At 65.6% G+C, this 19039-nt stretch overlaps 2 protein-coding genes across 2 annotated transcripts; both read right to left on the bottom strand.

The window, feature by feature from the left end:
- Positions 1-2082: 2082 nt before the first annotated feature.
- CRYBG2 (crystallin beta-gamma domain containing 2) lies at positions 2083-9777 on the bottom strand (the record flags this gene model as incomplete). Its single annotated transcript, XM_084274150.1, has 19 exons — positions 2083-2171; positions 2313-2472; positions 2849-3007; positions 3544-3667; positions 3762-3901; positions 4062-4191; positions 4378-4490; positions 4599-4631; positions 4753-4879; positions 4961-5103; positions 5414-5540; positions 5701-5828; positions 5908-5943; positions 6226-6352; positions 6441-6580; positions 6659-6806; positions 7037-7155; positions 7236-7283; positions 7792-9777. The coding sequence occupies 19 exons, from the start codon at positions 9775-9777 to the stop codon at positions 2083-2085; spliced, it is 4077 nt and encodes a 1358-aa protein (XP_084130276.1).
- A 1330-nt stretch (positions 9778-11107) lies between these two features.
- Positions 11108-15585, bottom strand: ZNF683 (zinc finger protein 683; the record flags this gene model as incomplete). Its single annotated transcript, XM_084274149.1, has 5 exons — positions 11108-11190; positions 12832-12918; positions 14735-14930; positions 15012-15140; positions 15430-15585. 5 exons carry the CDS (start codon positions 15583-15585, stop codon positions 11108-11110), a joined length of 651 nt encoding a protein of 216 aa, XP_084130275.1.
- Between the last annotated feature and the right edge of the window lie 3454 nt (positions 15586-19039).

The raw sequence follows: 19039 nt of genomic DNA, 5'->3' as shown, positions 1-19039 counted from the left end.
GTGACCAGGCCTGTGCTGTGTCTGTGATGGGAGAGCTGGAACCCACAGGACCCACTGAGAGGTGCTGAGCCCCACACCCACCCTCACCACCCACGGTGAGTCCTGGCCCCTCCCATTGCAGTGGTTTATGCTCTCCACCAATCCAGCACGGTAAACGTGCTGCTGTTAACCAGTCCTGAGCTGGTGGGGGTTATATAGAGTCATGGAATCATCAGATGTGCTGGGTGGGAAGGGACTTTCCAAGGCCATCTGGTCCCAGAGTGCAGTGACAGGGAAATCTTCACAAGAGCAGGTTGCTAAGAGCCCCATCCAGCTTTCTTAGAGGCACCTTTCAGGTACTGGAAGGCTGCTGTAAGGTCCCCCCTCAGCCTCCTCTTCTCCAGGCTGAACCAGCCCAACTCTCTCAGCCTGGCTTCACAGGAGAGGGGCTCCAGCCCTTGGGTCATTTCTGTGGCCTCCTCTGGACTTGCTCCAGCAGGTCCATGTCCTCCTTGCGCTGAGGGCTCCAGAGCTGGACACAGCATCCAGGTGAGGTCCCCTCAGAGCAGAGGGGCAGAATCCCCTCTCAATCTGCTGGCCACACTTCTGGGGATGCAACCAGGATATGTTTGGCAGATACAAAGGCAGATGGAAGAGGACAGGCCTGTCCTGGCCTCTCCACTACAGGAGTGTGGCCATGCTGAGACCCTTCAGCAGTGTCCCTGCCTGTGCAGTCCAGCTGTGCTTGCCTGTGTTCAGCTTCCAGGCGCCTGGCAGGGTGGCAGTGTTCCTCCCTGTGTGTCTTGGGCCCCCATCCCCTCACCTTCTCCCAGTGTCCATGCATTCCCAGCTGCATTCCCTCAGAGGCTGAGGTGGGGGGGTGCTCACCCCAGCACCCGCTCTCCGTGTGCCTGCTGGCTCTGCAGCCCTGCCTGTCACTGCTCCCACGGGCAGTGGTTTGGGCTTTGGCTGCTGAGAGCCTGCCTGCCCGCTGCCCTGGCAGGGAGCACGTGGGAGCTGCGTGGCCCAGCTCTGCTCTCCTGGCTTACGTGTCCTCCCGCACGAGCAGCTCTTGTGCCAGCTGGGGACACGTCTCAGCGTGAGGATGGACGTTTGATGATGGGTCTTGCCGAAAGCCAGGGCAGCTGCTGGCCAGCTCAACACCTGATCTAAGGACCTTGGTGTTACCCAAATCTGCCAAGGAACCCTCCTGGGGAGACGCCGTGCTGCCTGTCGCCGCCAGAACAGCCCAGTTTTGCTGTGAGGCTGATCAGCGCTCGCTGCCCCAGTGCAGCGACTCCCCAAACTGGGCTCAACCTGCTCCGCAAACTGAGCCCTCCTTGCCAGCAGCCATCTCCTCTCCCCAGAGTGATGACAGGAGCCCTTGATGTCTCTGTGTGCGGATGTCTCACGCCGTGGCCCTTCTGTCTCTGAGTCATGGCCCTGGGGAGCTCCTGCCCTCACCCGTGCAGAGGGAGACCCATGTCCTGGGGAGCTCGGTGATGAAAGGCCCGAGCCGGGGCGCGGCTCTGGAGCGGGGCCGCGGCGGAACAGAGCTCCCCGGGCTGAGACGAGACCCCCGAGCTGGAGCTGGAGGGGGCTGCCAGCCCTGGTGCTTGGCCAGCACCTGGCTCCCTCAAAACCCAGGGCCCAGCGCTGGTCGCGGCGTGCGGTCACTAGAGGGCACTGGGCTCCCACCCTGGGAGCAGGATCGGGCCCTGGGGTGAGGTGGGGGGCGGCTCCCCTGCATGGGGCTGCCAGGCAGGGCAGGGACACACGGACAGGGACAGGGACACGGACCACGCAGGCGGAGCTGGCCCAGACGAGGGGGCCGTATCTTACACACGTACATAAATACAGTTCGGAGGGGAGCTGGTGGGGAGGGGGCTCCGCCGCTCTCTGGAGGGGCTGCTCGTGTCCGTGGGGCCCTTCATGGGCTGCGGATGGGGCTCTCCAGGAGAGAGGTGAGGTGGTTCCCCCTCGGGATGGGGGGGTCGATGGGCATCCTTCACGCCAGCAGCTGGGGCAGAGGAGTGTTTGGGGTCTGGTGTGAGTGGGGCAGGGGGACCCCTGCCCGGCTGTGTCCTGCCCCGTGGTGCTGCCTCATAGGACCTGTATGTCCCAGAGCTGCGTGGGCCTTTCCTCAGCCCTGTCCCAAACGATGGCGTGGTCCCGGTCATAGGATCGGCCACCTGAGGAGAGAGGGGAGGGTTTCAGGGGGCGGATTGTGCTCCTGATGGCGGTGAAAGGGTGGGTGTCCCATCTCACGGCCAAACACCCTGCTTTAGGGGGTTCCTGGGAAAGCTGCCCCCGTGCCAGCACTGAGGCCTCACCCTTTATATCGAGGACCATGTCCTCGAACATCTGGCTGTGGATCCGCCCCTGAGAGTCGACGCTCCAGGTCTGACGCGGCATCCGAGTCTCAGACCACAGCACAGCCTTGGCGCCCTTCCCGGCCGGCCCGATCACCTGCAGGCTCATGGTGGGGGCCACCTGCAAGGAGCAGCGGTCCCTGGGTCAGTCCATTCCTCTCCATCATCTCCAAGCACAAAGGCTTGGAGCTCAGAGGGGTTTCCCTGTAAATACAACTGGTTCTAGGATGGGACATGGGATGAGCAGGAAAACCCCTCAGTGAGATGTAGGGACAATTGGGGTGATAAGAGCTCCTCAGGGAAGGCAGAGATGCCTTCATGTCTCCAGGGGAGACTTGGGGAGGAGGGAATCAACCCATCTGTGGGGACAAGGCTGAGGTTGGGTGCTGGGAAAGGCTGTTACAAGCCCTAAAGGATGGCTGCAGAGTGGGGAGTACCCCAGGAGTCTGCCAGGGGGGTCCCCTCCATGGCACTGCCCATCACATGCCAGCCCTGACCTGGTTTTTGATCAGCCCTTCCTCGTAGTACCAGACGGAGCCACTCTGCTCGCTCAGGCTGGAGACCACCACCCGCCCTGCTTTCATGTCCTCCACGTCGTCAGGGACGGAGAGGTAGAGCTCCAGCTCCCTGCTCCTGATGCGGAAATAGATCCGTCTCTGGAAAAGGAGAAACCTTATTTTTGCACCAAAAAAAAAGCCCTGCTGCCTGCCCCTCCAGCCCCACACACCGCGGCTGGCCGAGGAAGGACTCCACATGGCTCGTGGCTTTGGGAAGGGAGGCCCACAGTCCCTGGACAGGCGTCCTCCCTGTCCCCTGGGGGTCTCTGCCTCTCCCCAGGGTGATGGCTGTGGCCCTGGCCTGTCTCCCGTAGCTGGCACAGGCACAGGATGCTGGCGTGGGCGTTTTGCAAGGCACCTACCCACAGGGAGCATTTCGCCACCGCCGCTGCCACTCCCAGGGTGGAGGACGGGGATCTGGGGGTGCCGGTGCCAGGCTGGTGCCACCTTTGATGGGCCAGAGCTGTCAGCAGCGTGCTGCTGCTGTCCCGGCCATGCCCTGGCTGCCTCCCCCAGCCCGCCCCGAGCCACTACCACACCTTCCTTCCTGCCTGCCACCCGCTCTTTTGGCTCCATGTGAACCGTTTGCCTGAGGGTTTTGGGGTGCCAGCACCCTGCCCCGTCCCAGCACTTGCCTGGCGGATGGGGTAGAGGGACCCCACGTGCTGGAGCCCGCTGTACGTCAGCCAGTTGGTGATTTCGGTGCAGTCCAGCAGCCACTGGCGCCCTCGGAAGTCGCCGTGCTCACACAGCACCCAGCTGCAGGGGACAGGGTGGGCAGAGCATCGTCACCCCGGGCAGGGAGACGGGACCCCGGGGTCGGGGGGGGGAGCAGGGCTGGGGGGTCACTTACATCCCGCCTTTGACGCGCACCGACAGGACGTGGTTGTTGAAACCCTCGGCCTGGAGGCTCCGCACTTCGCTGTTCAGCTCGATCTCCTTCCCTTCAAAACACTCCAGCCCGTGCAGGAAGATGGAGGGTTCTGAGAAAAACTATGGGATGGGGGAAGAGACGAGGGGGGGCAAGGGAGAGGAGTGAGCACCTATGGGTGCACATGGGCTGCTAGGCTGGAGAGGCAGTGCCAGGGGTACCCGCAGGAGAGGGCAGAGGGGGTTCCTGGGGGGTTTCTGCCCCTGTGCTGGCAGCACTCACCACCGGGACCTTCTTCAAGGAGCAGATGGTGGTGGAGGAGAGGCATCCCATGGCGCTGAGAGTGGGGTACTCGCCCTCAGACAGCACGTGCTGCTCCCCCACGAAGGCCTGCTCGTCGAACAGGATCCAGCTGGTGGGGAGGAGCGTGCCTGGGCTGACACAGCCATCCTGGGGGGCATCCATCCCTCCTGCCATCCCCCAGCACCCCCGTCCTGCCCACCCTCCTGAGGAGCCCCCAAGGGTGCCTGTGGGGCTGCCAGGCAGGGTCCCTGTTCCCGTTCCCAGTCGGAGGCAGCAAGGTCCCAGGGCACCCTACCTGCCCCCACGGACTCTGCAGGAGCGTGGGACAAAGTCAGCAGGCAGGACCTCCTGGTCCTCCTCAAAGGCAATGTGATCCCCCAAGAAGTCAGGCTCTGAGAAGAGCAGGATCTGGGGAGTGAAACAGCTCAGTGAGTGGGGACAAAGCATCACCACCACCCCACAAGGGGCCGTGTCCCCAGAGGGGGCAAGCCCCCATCCCCATCCGCTGCCCCTGACCTTGGAGACGAAATGAAGGCTGTGTTCCCCGACCTGGAAGCAGACAGAGCAGGGCTGGTTGGCATCTTGCCCCAGCACAATCCCCACCAGCCCCATGTGTGGTGGCACTGGCAGGACCTGCAGCAAGGTGGGGGGGGGGTCCCAGTGCCCTCACCTGCAGGATGGGCTGTGCCGAGGCGATGCGGCAATCCGCGGCACCCCAGTCTTCGCAGTTGCGGTACACCCCCTTCTCCAGGATGTACTGCTCACCAGAGAAGTTGGGACCCTCGTAGGCCACCCACCTGCCAGGGAAACGTGGGTGCTGGCTCAGCACCCCCTCCCTCAGCCACCCCCTTGCCCCCCATGCCCGTCCCCGCACTCACACGCCGCTCAGCACGTGGATGGACTGGGTGACGGTGCCGTAGCCGGCCAGCTGCGTGTCGGGGAGCGCCTCGCTCAGCTCCACGCTTGGGCCCTCCTCGAAGTCCATGGCCTCGAAGAGGACCAGCGCTGGGCTGGAGAAGTCCTGTGAGGAGAATGACACCCCCGCCCCGAGCCCCTCGGTCTGTCAGGGAGAAGGGGCTGCGGGCCAGGCGCTCTCCACACACACAGCCGGGGTCCTGCCTCGCCTCGGGGACCCCAGGAAGGGTGGGAGCCACTCTGGGCACCAAGACCTCTGCATGTGATGAGTTTGGGAGAACTCAGATCACGCTCAGCCACCTGACACAGGCAGGGAAGGTTCCCTTTGGGGGATGAGGGTGGGACTGGGGAGGCTGGCTCTTGCTGCCCACACCGAGTCCATCCCCAAGCGATGCCACCACCACCCCTGCCCTCACCGTCCGTATCAGCCGTAATGACACCAGGTCCTTGCTGTAGCCGCCCCACTGCTTCCAGTCCTGGTACTCCCCTTCCTCCAGCAGGTACTGGTGGCCGCGGAAGCCCTCCTTCTCGTAGCCGACCCAGCTGTGGCACAGGTAGACGTGGGCAGTGAGGTTTTTAGAAGGTTTCCACATGCTGGGACACTGGGACATCACCCACACCTCTCCGTGAGCCCTGTCCTGGAGGGGACTGTCACCTTCCCAGCCTGCCCCCCAGCCAGGATTGCCCACGCTGTGCCACTCACCAGCCCCCTAGGATGTGCAGGGAGCCCACGGTGGTCAGCGCTGGCCCAGGCAGGCGCTTCAGGTCGTAGACGTCTCGGTTGATGGTGAAGCTGCGGCCCTGGAACCCTGCGGCCTCGTAGATCAGAACCTGGGGACAGGGTAGGGTGAGCACAGTCCCACGGCTATCCTGGCCCCACAGCCCCCCCGGGTGCTGGCCCAGCACTCACCTGTGGCTCACCAGGTCTCTCCACGACAGGGCAGCCCTGGAAGGAGAAGTGAGGCTGCGGTGGCAGGAGGGGACATCACCCAGTTCCCCCCTTTAAAGCCTGACTGTCCTTTGGGTCCTTTTCATTCAAGAACAAGCTCTTTGGGGGTTTATTCCTTCCCTTCACCACAGACCCACAGGAGCCCTTCCCAGAGCATCGCTCCGCACGGTTTTACCCCGAGTCCCCATCAATGTGAACTGGGAATCGCTGGGAGTCGCTCTTGCCTGGTGATGGCCCCAGCACCACAAAACCAGTAACACTCTAGCAACTGGCACTCACCAGCCGGATGGGGTGCATGGAGCAGATGGATGGGTCCTTTGCTCCCCAGGCCTTTAAATTGGGGTACCTGCCCGGCTCCAAAACGTAGGGATCATCATCAAAGAAAGGCTTGGAGTAAACCAGCCACCTGAGGAAGAGGAGGAAAGCATCAGCCCCCGCTCCAGCCTGTGCTGGAGCCCCACCCAGCACCCACCCGGCCCCACGGTGCCACTCACAAGCCCGAGTGGACGATGATGGAGGCGGCCGCAAGCGCCTGGCCCCGCGTGCGAGTGTCCTCGGCCGAGTTGGTGAAGCTCAGCCGGGCGCCTTCTCCGTTCTCCTCCGCGAACAGGCTGATCGCGGGGGTGCGGTAATCCTGGCGCGGGGCAGAGCCGCGTTACGGGGGGTCCCACCCAGATGCTGGGAGATGGGGGTGGAGGGTCCCCGCACTCACCCTCACCACCCTCTTGAAGGAGCCGATGCGGAAGGGGCGGCTGCCGCCGCTCTGCCCGTACGCCGCCCAGGGATTGTCGATCTCCACGTCCCCCTCGGCCAGCACACACTTGCGCCCGTGAAACCGCGGCCGCTCGTACATCACCCACCTGGGAGCAGGGTGGGAGCAAAAGAGAGTGGGGGGGATCCTCCTTTAACCCACAGCCCCACAAGCGTCCGGAGCCTCTGGGCAGCACGTGGGTGGGGACGTCCTGCTGCTGCCACCACCCTGGATAATGAGCACTGGTGGGATGGTCACTCCTGAACCCCAGGCTGGGATGCAGTCGCCATCCCTCCCCAGCACGGCAGCCTGGGCTGTGCCTCCCTCCCTGTCCCTTACCCGCCTCGGATCACCCGGATGGAGATGGTGTGTGAGAGCTCCCAGGACGTGGCGTCGGGGACGTCACCCCAGATCTCCCGTTTCTGGCCCGCGAAGCCAGCCTCGGAGAAGAGGATGATCTGGGACGGGGTGACAGGGAGAGGTGTTACTGTCCTGCCCCAGCCAGGCAGCCACCCAGCCCCACCACGCTCCCCTGTACCTTGCCAGGTCTCGTGTTGATCTTCTGGAAGCCCTCCTTCTCCTCCTGCTGTGAACACCCGAGGGGATGGGCGCGTGAGGAGCGCAGAGGGTCATCGGCCGCTCCAGCCATCTCCCCGCAGCCCCAGGAACCCGAGGAAGTGGCGGCCGCAGCCACAGCTCCGCGTCTGGCATCTGCTGATCCCTCCCACCGCCCCGAGCAGCCACACCTCGAGCATTCCTGCACTGCTGAGCATCAGCCTCCCCACCCTCCTGGGACCCTCCCGTCACCCATGGTGGCACCCTCCCATCACTTGACCTGGTACTCCTTCCATCACCAGCTCTGGTACCCTCCTCTCACCCATGCCAAAACCCTCCATCACTCTCCCTGCTGCCCTCCAGTGACCCATCCCAGCACCATCCTAGCAGCCAGCCCAGTATCCTCCCAGGGCTTCTCCGATGGGAAGCACAAGCCCTGTGCTGGGAACAGGGAAAGATGCTCCTGGACTCAGACCCCACCACCTCCCCTCATGCCCAAGAGGCATCTCCCCTGGCGCCGCGTTGCCGGATTTACTCACCAGGACATCAGCAGGGCGCAGGGCGATGCTGCTCTCCGGCTCTCCAGTGACAGGAGGAATGCAGCCAGGATCTGGGGCTTCCAGCACAGCCATCTCCGGGTGGTCACCAGGACCCAGCCCGTTGTCCCTGGGGGTGGGAGAGCCTGTGGGCTCACCGTCCCTGCTGGGCAGCTCGAAGGGGGCGGTGCTGGGGCAGACGAAGCGGCTGTAGAGCACGCTGTTGTCCAGGCGTGAGTAGGGCTTGCTCTCATCGGCTGCGGCTGCCCGGTGCTCCAGGAAGTGGGAGAGCAGTGCCATGCCCTTGAGGACGTTCCCTCTGAAGAGCATGCTCCTCTCCGTGGAGCCCCCGGCCACTGGCTGGGTCTTTTCCTCTGCTCCCACCTGCCCCAGTGTCCCCGCTACCCGGTCATCACTGGCCACGCTGTCCCCAGACACCCCACGGAGGGTCCCCACCAGCTCCCGCTCACTGGGGCTCAGGTAGGGGTTCTGGATCTCCTCCTCCTCCTCAGGGGTCTCCTCCTGCTGCCCCCCCTGGCCCCGCGCCAGCAGCTCGCGCAGGGCATCGGGCAGGGAGATGGGGGCTCGGGGGGCCACGCGGTCCTCCTGGATGGGGGGCAGAGCAGCACAGCGTCCCAGCGACGACGGACGGGGCTGACGTGGGGCCTTGGGCACCTTCCGCATCTCCGAGGGCTCCATGTTGCGCAGCGTGTCCACAAAGATCTCCATGTCCACCAGCAGCTCGGGGTCCTCCTCCGTCACGTCTGGGGGGCTCTCAGCTGGTGGGTCAGGGGCTGGAGGCTCAGCGGGGGGCTCTGGGCTGCTCTCCGGCTCTTGGGCTGTGCCTTGGGGGTCCCCCATCATCTTGTCTGCCCCCAGCTCAACCTCAGCCTTCGGAGATGCTGGTCCTTCAGGTGAAGGCTCTGGACCATTGCTCACCAGCGAGAAGGGGTTTTCGGGGGTGCCGCCGTCTCCTGGGGGGCTCTCTGTCCTCGGTGGTGTGGATGAAATGGTGCTGTCCCCGTCTGCCACGCTTCCCTCTCCCGCACCAGCCGGATCAGCCTGGCTGCTGGCGTCCTCCGAGGGACACTGCGGGGAGCTGGTTATACTGGTTTGCAGGTCCCCGGGCCTGTCGCCGTCTCTTGGGGTTGCGTTTGCTGGCGTGGCTTCAGCTTGCAGCGAGCAATTCTCCCCCAGGGATCCCTCATCCCGGAGCTCCATGGCCTCTGCGGTGCCCGGCGAGCCCTGGCTGCCCGCTGCAGCCCCAGCGAAGCCGCTGCCATCCTGCCTGTGGTTCTCCTGCTGCGCTGGGGCCATCGTGGTGCTGGCAGCGTCGTGCATCCCACTTTGGGCTGTGTCCCTTCCCTGGACCAGCCCCGGTTCAGGCAGGGCTGTGTCCCTGCCCGACCGCAGCACGGTGACATGCCTGGCCCTGGGCAGGGTGGGGATGCAGCCAGGTTTGGCCACGCATGGGGCACCGGGACCCTCTCTGGGACCCTCCGCAGGGTGCTCAGTGGGTCGGGTGGGGAGGAGGGTGCCATGCACGTAGCTCTCCCTGTGCACCGGCACCTCCTGGGTGGCACCCACGGGCAAGGGGGCACCAGCCACCGCCTTCCCCCTCTCGTCCTGCCGCCGGGGCTTCTGCGCAGGGGAGTAGACCTGCGAGAAGATGGGCCCATGGGCGGTGAAGTCCTTCAGGACGTTGATGGAGGACGAGCGTTCCCGGTGGGTCAGGGTGGTGGGGCTGGACACCGTCTTCTCCACGATCTCCTTCTCCCAGGCCTGCAGCAGGAGGGACACGCGGGACGGGCTCCCCTCCCTGCCCCGGGTGCTCCCCGTGCTCTCCAGCCGCCGCGACACCAGTGAGACCTTCTGGAAGCGGGACCTGCCGCCCTCGGGCCCCGGAGCACCCGCTGCCGCCTGCTTCATGCTCAGCTCCGTGCTGGAGACAAAGCCCCTGGCCTTGGCGTGCCGGAACGGAGGATCCATGCCGACGGGCCGGGGAGGGGGCTGCCGCAGCCCCGTAACGCCCTGTGCTGCCAGGCTCGTCCCCCACGGCCGCTGCGCTGGGGCCGGCAGAGCTGTAGGGAGAGAAGGAGACCCGGGGAGAGCTGAGCACAAACCACCATGCAGAGACCAGCCCCAGGCCCTAAGACAGACCCTAAACCCCCCTGGACTCCCCTCTGATCCTGCAAGACATTTTTTGGGGGGGGTCCCATGAGCACAGGAGGTGGCTTTGGGGCTCTCTGTGGTTCTCAGGGTGCTCACATCATCCATCCTGGCATGTGAAGGATGTGGGGGCACCACAGGCCCCTCTGCCTACCCATACCCTGCATCCCACAGGGAGCGTGGGGAGCTCTGCCCCGCTGCCAAGGGGGCTCTGGCAGAGCCTGGTTGGCCGGCACGGTGCGGGTGAGCGTGCAGGATGCGGCCGTGCCCCGAGCTCGGGATGAGTCAGGCAGGACCCGGGCTGCGCCGAGTCAGCAAACGCAGCGAGCAAACAAGAAACCAGCAACAGGGAACCTGCTCCACGGGGAAAGGGCTGGGACAGGGACCAGGGCTGGGGCAGCTGTGGGGTGCGCAGGAGGAGGTGGGCACCTGAGCAGCGTCTTCCCTGGACCCTTCCCTGCTGCTGCTTGGCAAGGCCGGGATGGTGCCATCCACCTCATCGGGTTAACGAGCTGTGTTAATCACCCAGCCCCTGCACCCTCATCCCAGCTGGTCCCCAGCACTCAGCTCCTGTGCCCCTGTGTTTGGTGCTGCAGGGTGGGCATCAGGGTGGTCCCCAGGGTGCAGGGCAGGGGACAGGGACACCCACACCGCCTCGGCTGGGGGATGCTGGCAGAGGCGTCGCTGTGCCATGGCTGCCTCCCTCCCCCAGAAGGGTTTTATTGCTGGGTTTGGGTTTGGGAAGCAGCTGACGCAGCAGGTGCCGGGGAGGGAGCCGGAAACGCACCAGCATCTCAGCAGCTCCCAATTAGGAGCTGCTGGGTGTCACCGCCCTGCTTACGGGACAGCAGCAGGGACGGGGCTTTGGGCTCAGCCTGAGGTCAGGCTGAGCTCAGGGTGTCTCAGCCAGGGATGGGGACACCTCCCTGCACAGCACCCAGGGCTGGTCTCCCCAGGGGACACCCCAGGAGAGGGACTCATCCCACACCACCCGGGGCTGGGCTCCCTCCAACAGCTGCAAGGTTGGGCTTTACTAGTCCCAGGCCAGGGAGGCTGAGGCAGCTGCCTCCTGCCAGCCCGCCACGCGCCCTCCGCATCTCGCTCTCCCCAGCCAGGCAGGTCTTTCCAGTGCAGATAGGAAGAGTTTGTGTCATTCTCCAGGAGGTGATGAGACCTCGTCTGGGACAGCCAGCACCGCTGGAGGCTGGGGCCAGCCTAGGCGGGACCGCACATCTGCATGGGCAAAGCCACAGCTGCATTAGCAAGATGACAGCTGGGTCCCCAGGGCTACAGATGGATCCCCAGGGCCACAGCTGGGTCCCCAGGGCCACCAGTGCAGAGGAAAAGCTGCTTAGCTGTGCTGGGGACAAGACAGGTGTCAGAGCAAACAGCCAGGAGCAGGGTCAGGCTGGACAGAGCCCCAGCACCCCAAGCTGGGGGCTCTGCGGTGCCACACAGGGACCCTCATGCCAGGGACGGTGGTGCCAGCCCGGGGAGGGGGATGTGGCCCCTCTCTGCCCTGTGATGCCGCCATCCCAGTGGGCTGGAGCTGGAGCCAGGGTTGGCACCGGGTTGCACCCTGGGCTTGTCTCAGCACTGCTGGTTTCTCAAGCGCTGGCTGGCAGTGCCCAGCCCCAGCAGTGCCCAGCCCCACGGTGCCTGTGGCCCCGGGCTGGCACCGGGGTGCTGGGGGCAGGTGGGACCTGCTGACTCAGCACCCAGCCACCTTTCACCCCATTGCCAAAGATCCCACGTCTGCCTTTCCCTGCCCGGTGCCCCACTGGCCTGGGGAAGGAGCTCACCCCAGAGTCCTGCTCTGCTCCAGCACCCCACTGTTCTTGCTGAAATATCTCCTACTGCAACAGTGGGTCAAGGACAGAAGGATGTGAGGACACCAGGACACCAGGACAAGCCTCTGCAGCCTCTCAGCTGCTCCTGCCAACCATCCCTGCTCGTCAGGACACCCCAGGCTGGATCCCCATGGTATTGCCACGCCAGGACACAGGACAGGGCCACTTAAACCCTCCTGTGCAAAGCCACTCAGCTGGTTTGCTGTGTCCCTTCATCCCAGAGGGTCTCCCAGCATCCAGCCCAGGTCTCCCAGCACCCAGCCCGGGTCTCCCAGCACCCAGCCTGGGTCTCTCAGCACCCAAGTGAGAAGTGAAGGTGCCGTTTAATATTCAGAGGAGTGAGAGGGGCCAAGGGCAGCGGCTGTGGCTGCCTTTAAGCCGGTGACCACAGGTTAAGCCGAGCCTCCAGCCACGTTGGGCCGAGCCCTGTTGCCGCGGGGTGAGAGCGGACCTGCCAGGGTTGGGTTTGGGTGGCTGCTGCGCAGCTTGGGGTTCATAAGGAGGGCAGGGGAGTTGCTGTCCCCCCTCACTGCCCTGCCTCCCCCCCTTCCGAGCTGTGTCATGGGCAGCCCTGCGGGGAGGAGGGGGACAGGGGTGATGGGAGCCCTGCGGTCCCCCCAGATTGGGCCTCCAGAGGCCAAGGAACCTCCAGCTCACTTGGGTGGCTCTGGGGATGCACTTTGGTGGTGGGAGCAGCGTTACAACCCCAGCAGCCTCCCCCCACACCCCCCTCCATTCAGGGACTGAAGGCAAGAGGGGCAGAGATGGGCTCAGCCCCCTCCTCCCAGCCCTGTCCCTCCTCCCTGGCCAGTGCCAATCCCGGGACAGCAGGGACCCCACCCCAGCACCCACCAAGCTGGGGCACAAGTCCAAGCAGCAGGCAGCCCCCATGGGTGGCAGCCAGGACAGGAGAACCTGCAGCTCCCGGCACCGCAAACCCTTCCTCCCTGCCAGCACCCACGCAAGCCAGGCCAGCCCAGGCAGCACCCCGTGCCTGGGGGGCCCAGCACCCCGCTGTACCTACCGTCTGAGGGTCCCACCGTGCCGGCCGGGTGTCGAGCAGGGTGCTGTGCCGAGCGGGGCTGGGGGTGCTGCTCCCTGCTCCCCACGGCTGGGCGGACCGGCAGAGTCACCCAGCCCTCGCTGAGCACCCAGCCCTGAGCAGCACCCAGCCCTGAGCACCCAGCCCTGAGCACCCAGCCCTAGCGCAGTGGAGGTTTGGCATTCCTCAGGTGCTGACAGCCGGGGAGCCGGTCAGGCTGGTTCCCCAGCACTCAGCTCCTCCGTTTCCTCCGACTCAGCAGAGCCGGGAGGGAGCCTGGCTGACCTGGGTGACTTTGGGCCCCCAGACCCCTGCCTGGACATCCCCCTCCCTGTCACCCATCTCGGTGAGGGTGATGGTAACCTCGGAGGGGATCTCAGGGACCTGTTCTACCACCAAACCTCCAGCCCAACCAGACTCTCGGCAGGGTGGGGGGGCTGGAGGGGTCCAGTGGGCTGTGGGGAGGGGCTGGGGGTCCCCAGGGCTGTCACTGCACACCCAGCTTCATTGTCTATGCAGGGGTCCTGTGTGGAGCCCCCAAACACCGCAGCACATTTCTGGAAGGTTCCAAATGCTGGGAGGTCTCCCAGGTCTCGGGGAGAGAGAGCTGGGGCTCTTGGGGGGCTTCACGCTGGCTTGGGGGGGCAGAGTGGGGGGGTCACATTATCCCCAGGCCACCAAGGGAGAGCTGACCTTGGGGCGCAGGGCCCTTTCCCAGCAGGGCTCGGAGCAACGCAGAGCCAGCACCCGCCCTGTATCCCCGCCCTGCCCTCCTGCGCCTCCCCAGCAGCCGCGGGTGCCCCGCCGTGGTGCCAGCCTCACCCCGCAGCCACCACTCCCAGCTGCCAGCCCAGCCCAGGAGCCTCCCAGGCCACTGCCAGCCCGGTGCGAGTGGCCAACAGTTGGGCTGGGGTTGGGGTGCCTGGGGCCACCCGGCTCTGCGTGCCACCTCACACACAGCCCGGGGAAACTGAGGCACGGCTGAGCTCCCTCCACAGCTGGTCAGCAGCGCCGGGCTCTGGCGGGGACGGGGAGCTCACGGCTCGGCCGTCCTCCCCCCGCTGCCGTGTCGGCTTTACCTGTCCCGGGGACGTGCCGGGTCCTGGCAGGGCTGGAGCGACCGGGCTGGACTCTGCCCTGTCCCTCCCGCTGCTGTGACTCGATTGTGAAAGTCCCGGGAGGAGCTGTGCACCAGGGAGGGCACCCACGGGGGCTGCGTCCCCAAGCCCACCCGGGAAAGGGTCTCTGAAGCCCCCCCTGTGCTGGTCCCCACTGGGGACATCAGCCTGTTGACTCCCCAGAACCAGGGGGAGCTCAGGGAGCCCTGCCAGCCCCCAGCCCATGGGTGGCACCAGAGGGACCAGCTCCATCCCCACACCCCACCTCTCCCAAGGGACACCTGTGGCAAGGGGACCCCAGGGACCCTCTCTTCCCTCCACCTGGGCCCTGCCAAGGGTGGGTGAGCTGCAGAGACAGAAAGATTTATTGAATAAAATCACTGGGGGGACAGAGGGTGTGTGACACTCACCAGCCCCAACCTTGGCAGCAGGTGAGGACAGCCAGGGCCATCGTGTCATTCGGGTGCCAGCGAGATGCTCAGGGTGCAGGGATGGGTGCTCTGGAGATGCCCACCCCTCCATGGCACCCCCAAACAGAGCCCCAGGAGGGTGCAGCAGTGACACCAAGCTAGGGAAAGCCATCATGGACAGAGCCATGACCCTGGACAGCGGTGCCACACTGGCAGGCTGCTGCCTGGGGACACTGTGGCAGGTCCTCGCGTCCACCCCAACTCCCTCTGGCACCCTCTTCCCTGTCTGGGCTGGCTACCTCCTTCCTCCTCCTCCTCCTCCAGTCAGCCAGCATCCCGGCTGGACCACCCACCAACCTGGGTGAGGTGGCTGCGGGGGGCCAGGGGGGCCGGGCAATAGGCACCAGTGCTGGTGCAGGCGCCAGTGGAGCTGGAGGTGGATGTGCTGGGAGAAGCGGCTGTGGCACTGGTGGCACTGGAAGGGCTTCTCACCTGAGTGCAGCCGCAGGTGAGTCTTCAGGTTGCTGCTGCTGCTGAAGCGCTTGTGGCACGTCTGCAGGGAGCAGAGGATGGGGGGCTCAGGGTGGGTGCTGCACCCACCCTCCCTCCCTCCCAGCACCCAGTGGGGACGTACCGGACACTGGTGGGGCTTCTCTCCAGTGTGCACCAACTGGTGCTTCTGCAGGTGAACCAGCTGCCTGAAGTGCTTCTTGCAGATGGGGCACTGGAAGGGCCGCTCTCCACTGTGCACCCTCAGGTGGACCTGCCAGGGGGGCACAGGGCTACAGGGGGCACCTGGAGAGCCCAGGAGTTCGGGCTGCCCCAGACCCCCCTTCCTGGGAGCATCCCAGAGCCTTGGGGCACGGCTGGAGCACAGGGAGGGGTATATACACAACCCCTCTCAGGGCACTTCACTGCTGTGGGAGGGGGGAAACTGAGGCACAGGGAGAGACCCACGACCTGCCTGCACATCGGCCACCGCTGTCCTCCATCCCCAGCCTGGGCTGACCCTGGGGGGGCAGGAGGGGGTGCTGCCAGGGCACCCCAAGTACCTTGAGGTTGGAGAGCTGCCCGAAGCTCTTGGCGCAGACGGTGCACTCGTACTTGCTCCTGATGACGTCGTTCCCTGCCCGGTACCTCCCGGTGCCCGGGGGCGGCTTGGCCACGCCACGGCTGGGCGCCCCCGGCCGCGGGGCAGAGCGGGGCATCCCCCCCCGCGGCGCCGGGCACCCCCCTGCCCCGGGGAAGGGCCCTTGGAGGAGAGACACAGACCCCACCGGTGGCTTCAGCATCCCGGGGGGGGCCTGTCCGGGGGGGCCGAGGGCTCCGTACAGCCCCGGGCAGGGCGGCGGGGGGGGGTCGGTACCGCCGCGGCTCGGGGTCCCCGTGTCACCCCGGGGGGCGGGGGGCGGCGGGGGCAGTAGGAGCGGGGGGCGCAGGGTGCCGCAGAGAGGGAGGCAGGGCAGGGGCAGGAGGAGGGGGCACAGGCTGCCCAGGCAGACCCTCAGCTCCCTGGGGAGTGCGGGGGGCGGCCAGGCCCCCCCTGGCACCGGCTCTGCTGGGCTGAAGAGCCCCTCCCTCTGGCCCCCCACAGTTCTGTGCGGCTCCTCGGCCTCGGCTCTCTCCTCCTCCTCCTCCTCCTCTTCTTCCTCCTCCTCCTCCCTGCTGCTGGGGGGGACGTGTTGGGGGCTGCGTGGCTGCGCAGGCGAAGGGGACACGTCCAGCCCTGTGGGGTGTCTGCACCCGGGGGTCCTGGTGGCATCAGGGGCTGCGGGCAGAGGAGCAGCCCAGGGGTCAGAGGGGACCCTGGGGCCGGGGGGTGGAACTGGGGGTGAGGGGCTGGCGTGGGGGGGCCAGGGGTCCCCTCTGGTCAGGAAAGCTGTGAGGTGGGACATGAGCTGGGACTGGTTTTGCAGGGCCTCCTTTCCACCCCCCAGCACCCGGGGCTTTGGCTGTGACCATCCTCCCACTGCCCAGCTCTGGCTGTGCCTCAGTTTCCCCCCTGCAGCGGCACCTGGAGCCCAGGGCTGCAGTGGGGAGGTCAGGGTGTCTCTGCAGACACTCGGAGGTGAAGGGGAGGTTGTGGGGTGACGGGGAACCATGGTGCATGGTCAGTACTCACCCCCCAGGAGGGCTCCCTGTTGGATGTCCCCTTCAGTGGCAACGTCCCCGAGCGGTGACCAGGCCTGTGTGTCCTGCAGGATACGCTGGCTGCTCCCCATGGCCAGGCTGGGGGGGCACCAGCCAATGTTCAGAAGGCACCGAGGGTGCTGTGTTGCCTCCTCACCCCATCCCACACCCCCAGGCCTGGCAGGCGGGGTGAGGCTGGGGAGTGGGGCAGGACCCCGGCCTGGGCAGCTCAACAGTGGGGGCTGTACGGAGCCTGGGCATGTCCCAGCAAGCTGGGGACAGCACTGGCACTGGTCAGGGTGCCCTGGGGATGGTGCTGGCACCCAGCCCTGGTCCCCCAGTACTGACCCCAACCCTAAGCATGAAAAGCCATGAAAAAAATGGCATTTTGGGGCTGCTCAGCCCTGCCAGGCGTGAACAGGGGCTGGGGCACATCCAGCCCCACTTCCCCCACCATTGGAGGCAAACAGGCGTTTCCCCACACACTTTGTTCCTTTTTAAGGTAACTAAACCCAAACCCATGGTCAAAAAGCCTAAAGACCAGGTCTGTGGCACGGGCCAGGGAAGCCAAAGCCCAGCCGAGCTGTACACTGCCTGGTGTCATCGCATCCTGGCACCAAGAGCTCTGTTTGCCCCCACCCCCACCCCAAGCTGATGCTGCACCCATAGAATGGCAAACAGGGGTGACTGACGGCAGCCCCGAGCCACAGGGATGGGAACTGGGATCTCCAGGGGAGGAGGAAAAAGCAGTACAGACAGGGATGCTGGGACAGGGATGCTGGGACAGGGATGCTGGGACAGGGATGCCTGTGTGTGGGGACATCCCTGCGGGACCCGGCGGCTCGGTGGCACCTACCTGCTCTGCTCCGGTGCTGCGGCCGCTGCTGAGCCCCAGCCACCACCTCATTACAGCTCAGCGGCTGCTGGGAGCGTGAACAGGAAACCTTTGGGTTCTGGGGCCTCTGCTAAATTTGGAGAGGTGAGGTGAAGCCTCTTTGCAGGGAGGAAGAGGAGGAGGTGGGACTGGGTCATCTCTACTTGACACAGCCCCACAGCCAGGGGCTCAGTTGCCTCCCCAGGGCAGGGGCTGGCAGGAGGAGCCACTGGCAGTGATGCTGCAGTGGGGCCCCTGGGAGCGGAGGGAGGTCACAGTGCCCCCCCTTCCCTTGCTGAGGGCACTGGGAGCTGTGTGGGATGGGGATGCAGCAGGACACTGAGCCCCCAGCTCAGTTGGGCTCTCCTGCCCCAGCCAGGGTGGCAGAGGTGCCACCACAGGGACAGTGGGACCCTGTCCAGCTGCTGGATGGAGCCGATGGCCCCGGCTGCACGAGGAGCCTGGCTGGAATTGTCAGGGGTGGCAGCAGCCTCAGCTGGGGCTGGCCAGAGACCACATGAATGGCTCCCCTTAAAGAGTGTTAACTCTGAAACCTACTGGTGGCTAACAGCAGCCACCGCACCGAAGGGAAGCGCTCGGTGAGCTCACACAGCAGCTCCTGGCTGTGCCGGCAGCCCGAGGTGGGGACCCTGCCCCACAAGTGCTGCCCTGTGACCCTGGGGGGTCCCACACCCGCTCCCTGCCTCTCAAAGAGCTGCCCCGCTGCAGAAGGTCAGGGAAAGCTGATTTCCCCTCCTCTGAGGGGGTCTCACCGGAGCCCCCAGCCCCCTTCACAGGGAACGTGGTGGCTCGAGGAACCACACACAAAGCACAACTGGGTGGGGGAAGAGTTTTGGGGCAGAAACTTCCTTTCACAGGGTTTGCTTCTGGGGGAGAGTTTCCTGTGTGGGGTCCCACAGCCGCAGCCCTTCCCAGGAACGCCGCAGCCCTGGTACCAGTGGGTACCAGTGAGTACCAGCTGAGTCCCCTCAGGAACTGCCCCAGAGAGAGAGGGGACACTGAGGGGTCCCCAGCAGCTCTGGGGGGCTGCCCATCCCGGTGGCCCCAGCGCAGGAGCAGGATCCATCCCCTACATCCCTCCAGCACCGAGGGCTCCCAGGAGGGATGGTGATGGGGAGCTCCTGGGGCGCAGGGCTGGCTGCAGAGTGTGTGGGGTGCAGGCAGGTTTAGGTGTCAAACCAGCCAAGCCAGCTGGCCGGGGCTCGGCGGGAAGTGGGAGCTCCCTGCCGCGTCCCCCAGATTTAGTCAGTGGTGGGGAGGGTCCTCCCCAGGGCAAACCAGTTCCCCAGGCACTGGGGGAACTGGAGAGACACTGGGACAAGCCCAGGCCTTGAGTCACACTATGTGCAAAGGGAGGGACGAGGGATGGGACAGGCTGCAGGGACGGGCTCAGCCACAGCACCCAGGGAGGAGACACAGGGCTGGGGGGAGCCCCACAGCCTTTGGGCAGGGGGGAGCTTTTGGGGGGGTCCCCGCTGTCACTCTCCCTCCTGGCAGGGAGAAATGGAAAGGTTCAGGGAGAAGGGGAAGGGAAAGGAAAAGTAGGTTGAGAGATCAAGATGTGAGACAAAACTAGTGCCAGATCTGGGGGGGGGCAAGGCAGGGCTGGGACAGGGATGTGTGTTCTGGGACCCCAG

The sequence above is a fragment of the Gallinula chloropus genome, assembly GCF_964237585.1.
Source record: "Gallinula chloropus genome assembly, chromosome: 22".
In the NCBI taxonomy this organism is placed as follows: domain Eukaryota; kingdom Metazoa; phylum Chordata; class Aves; order Gruiformes; family Rallidae; genus Gallinula; species Gallinula chloropus.
The sequence above is the reverse complement of the archived record's forward strand: the minus strand, read 5'-3'. Positions and strand labels throughout refer to the sequence as shown.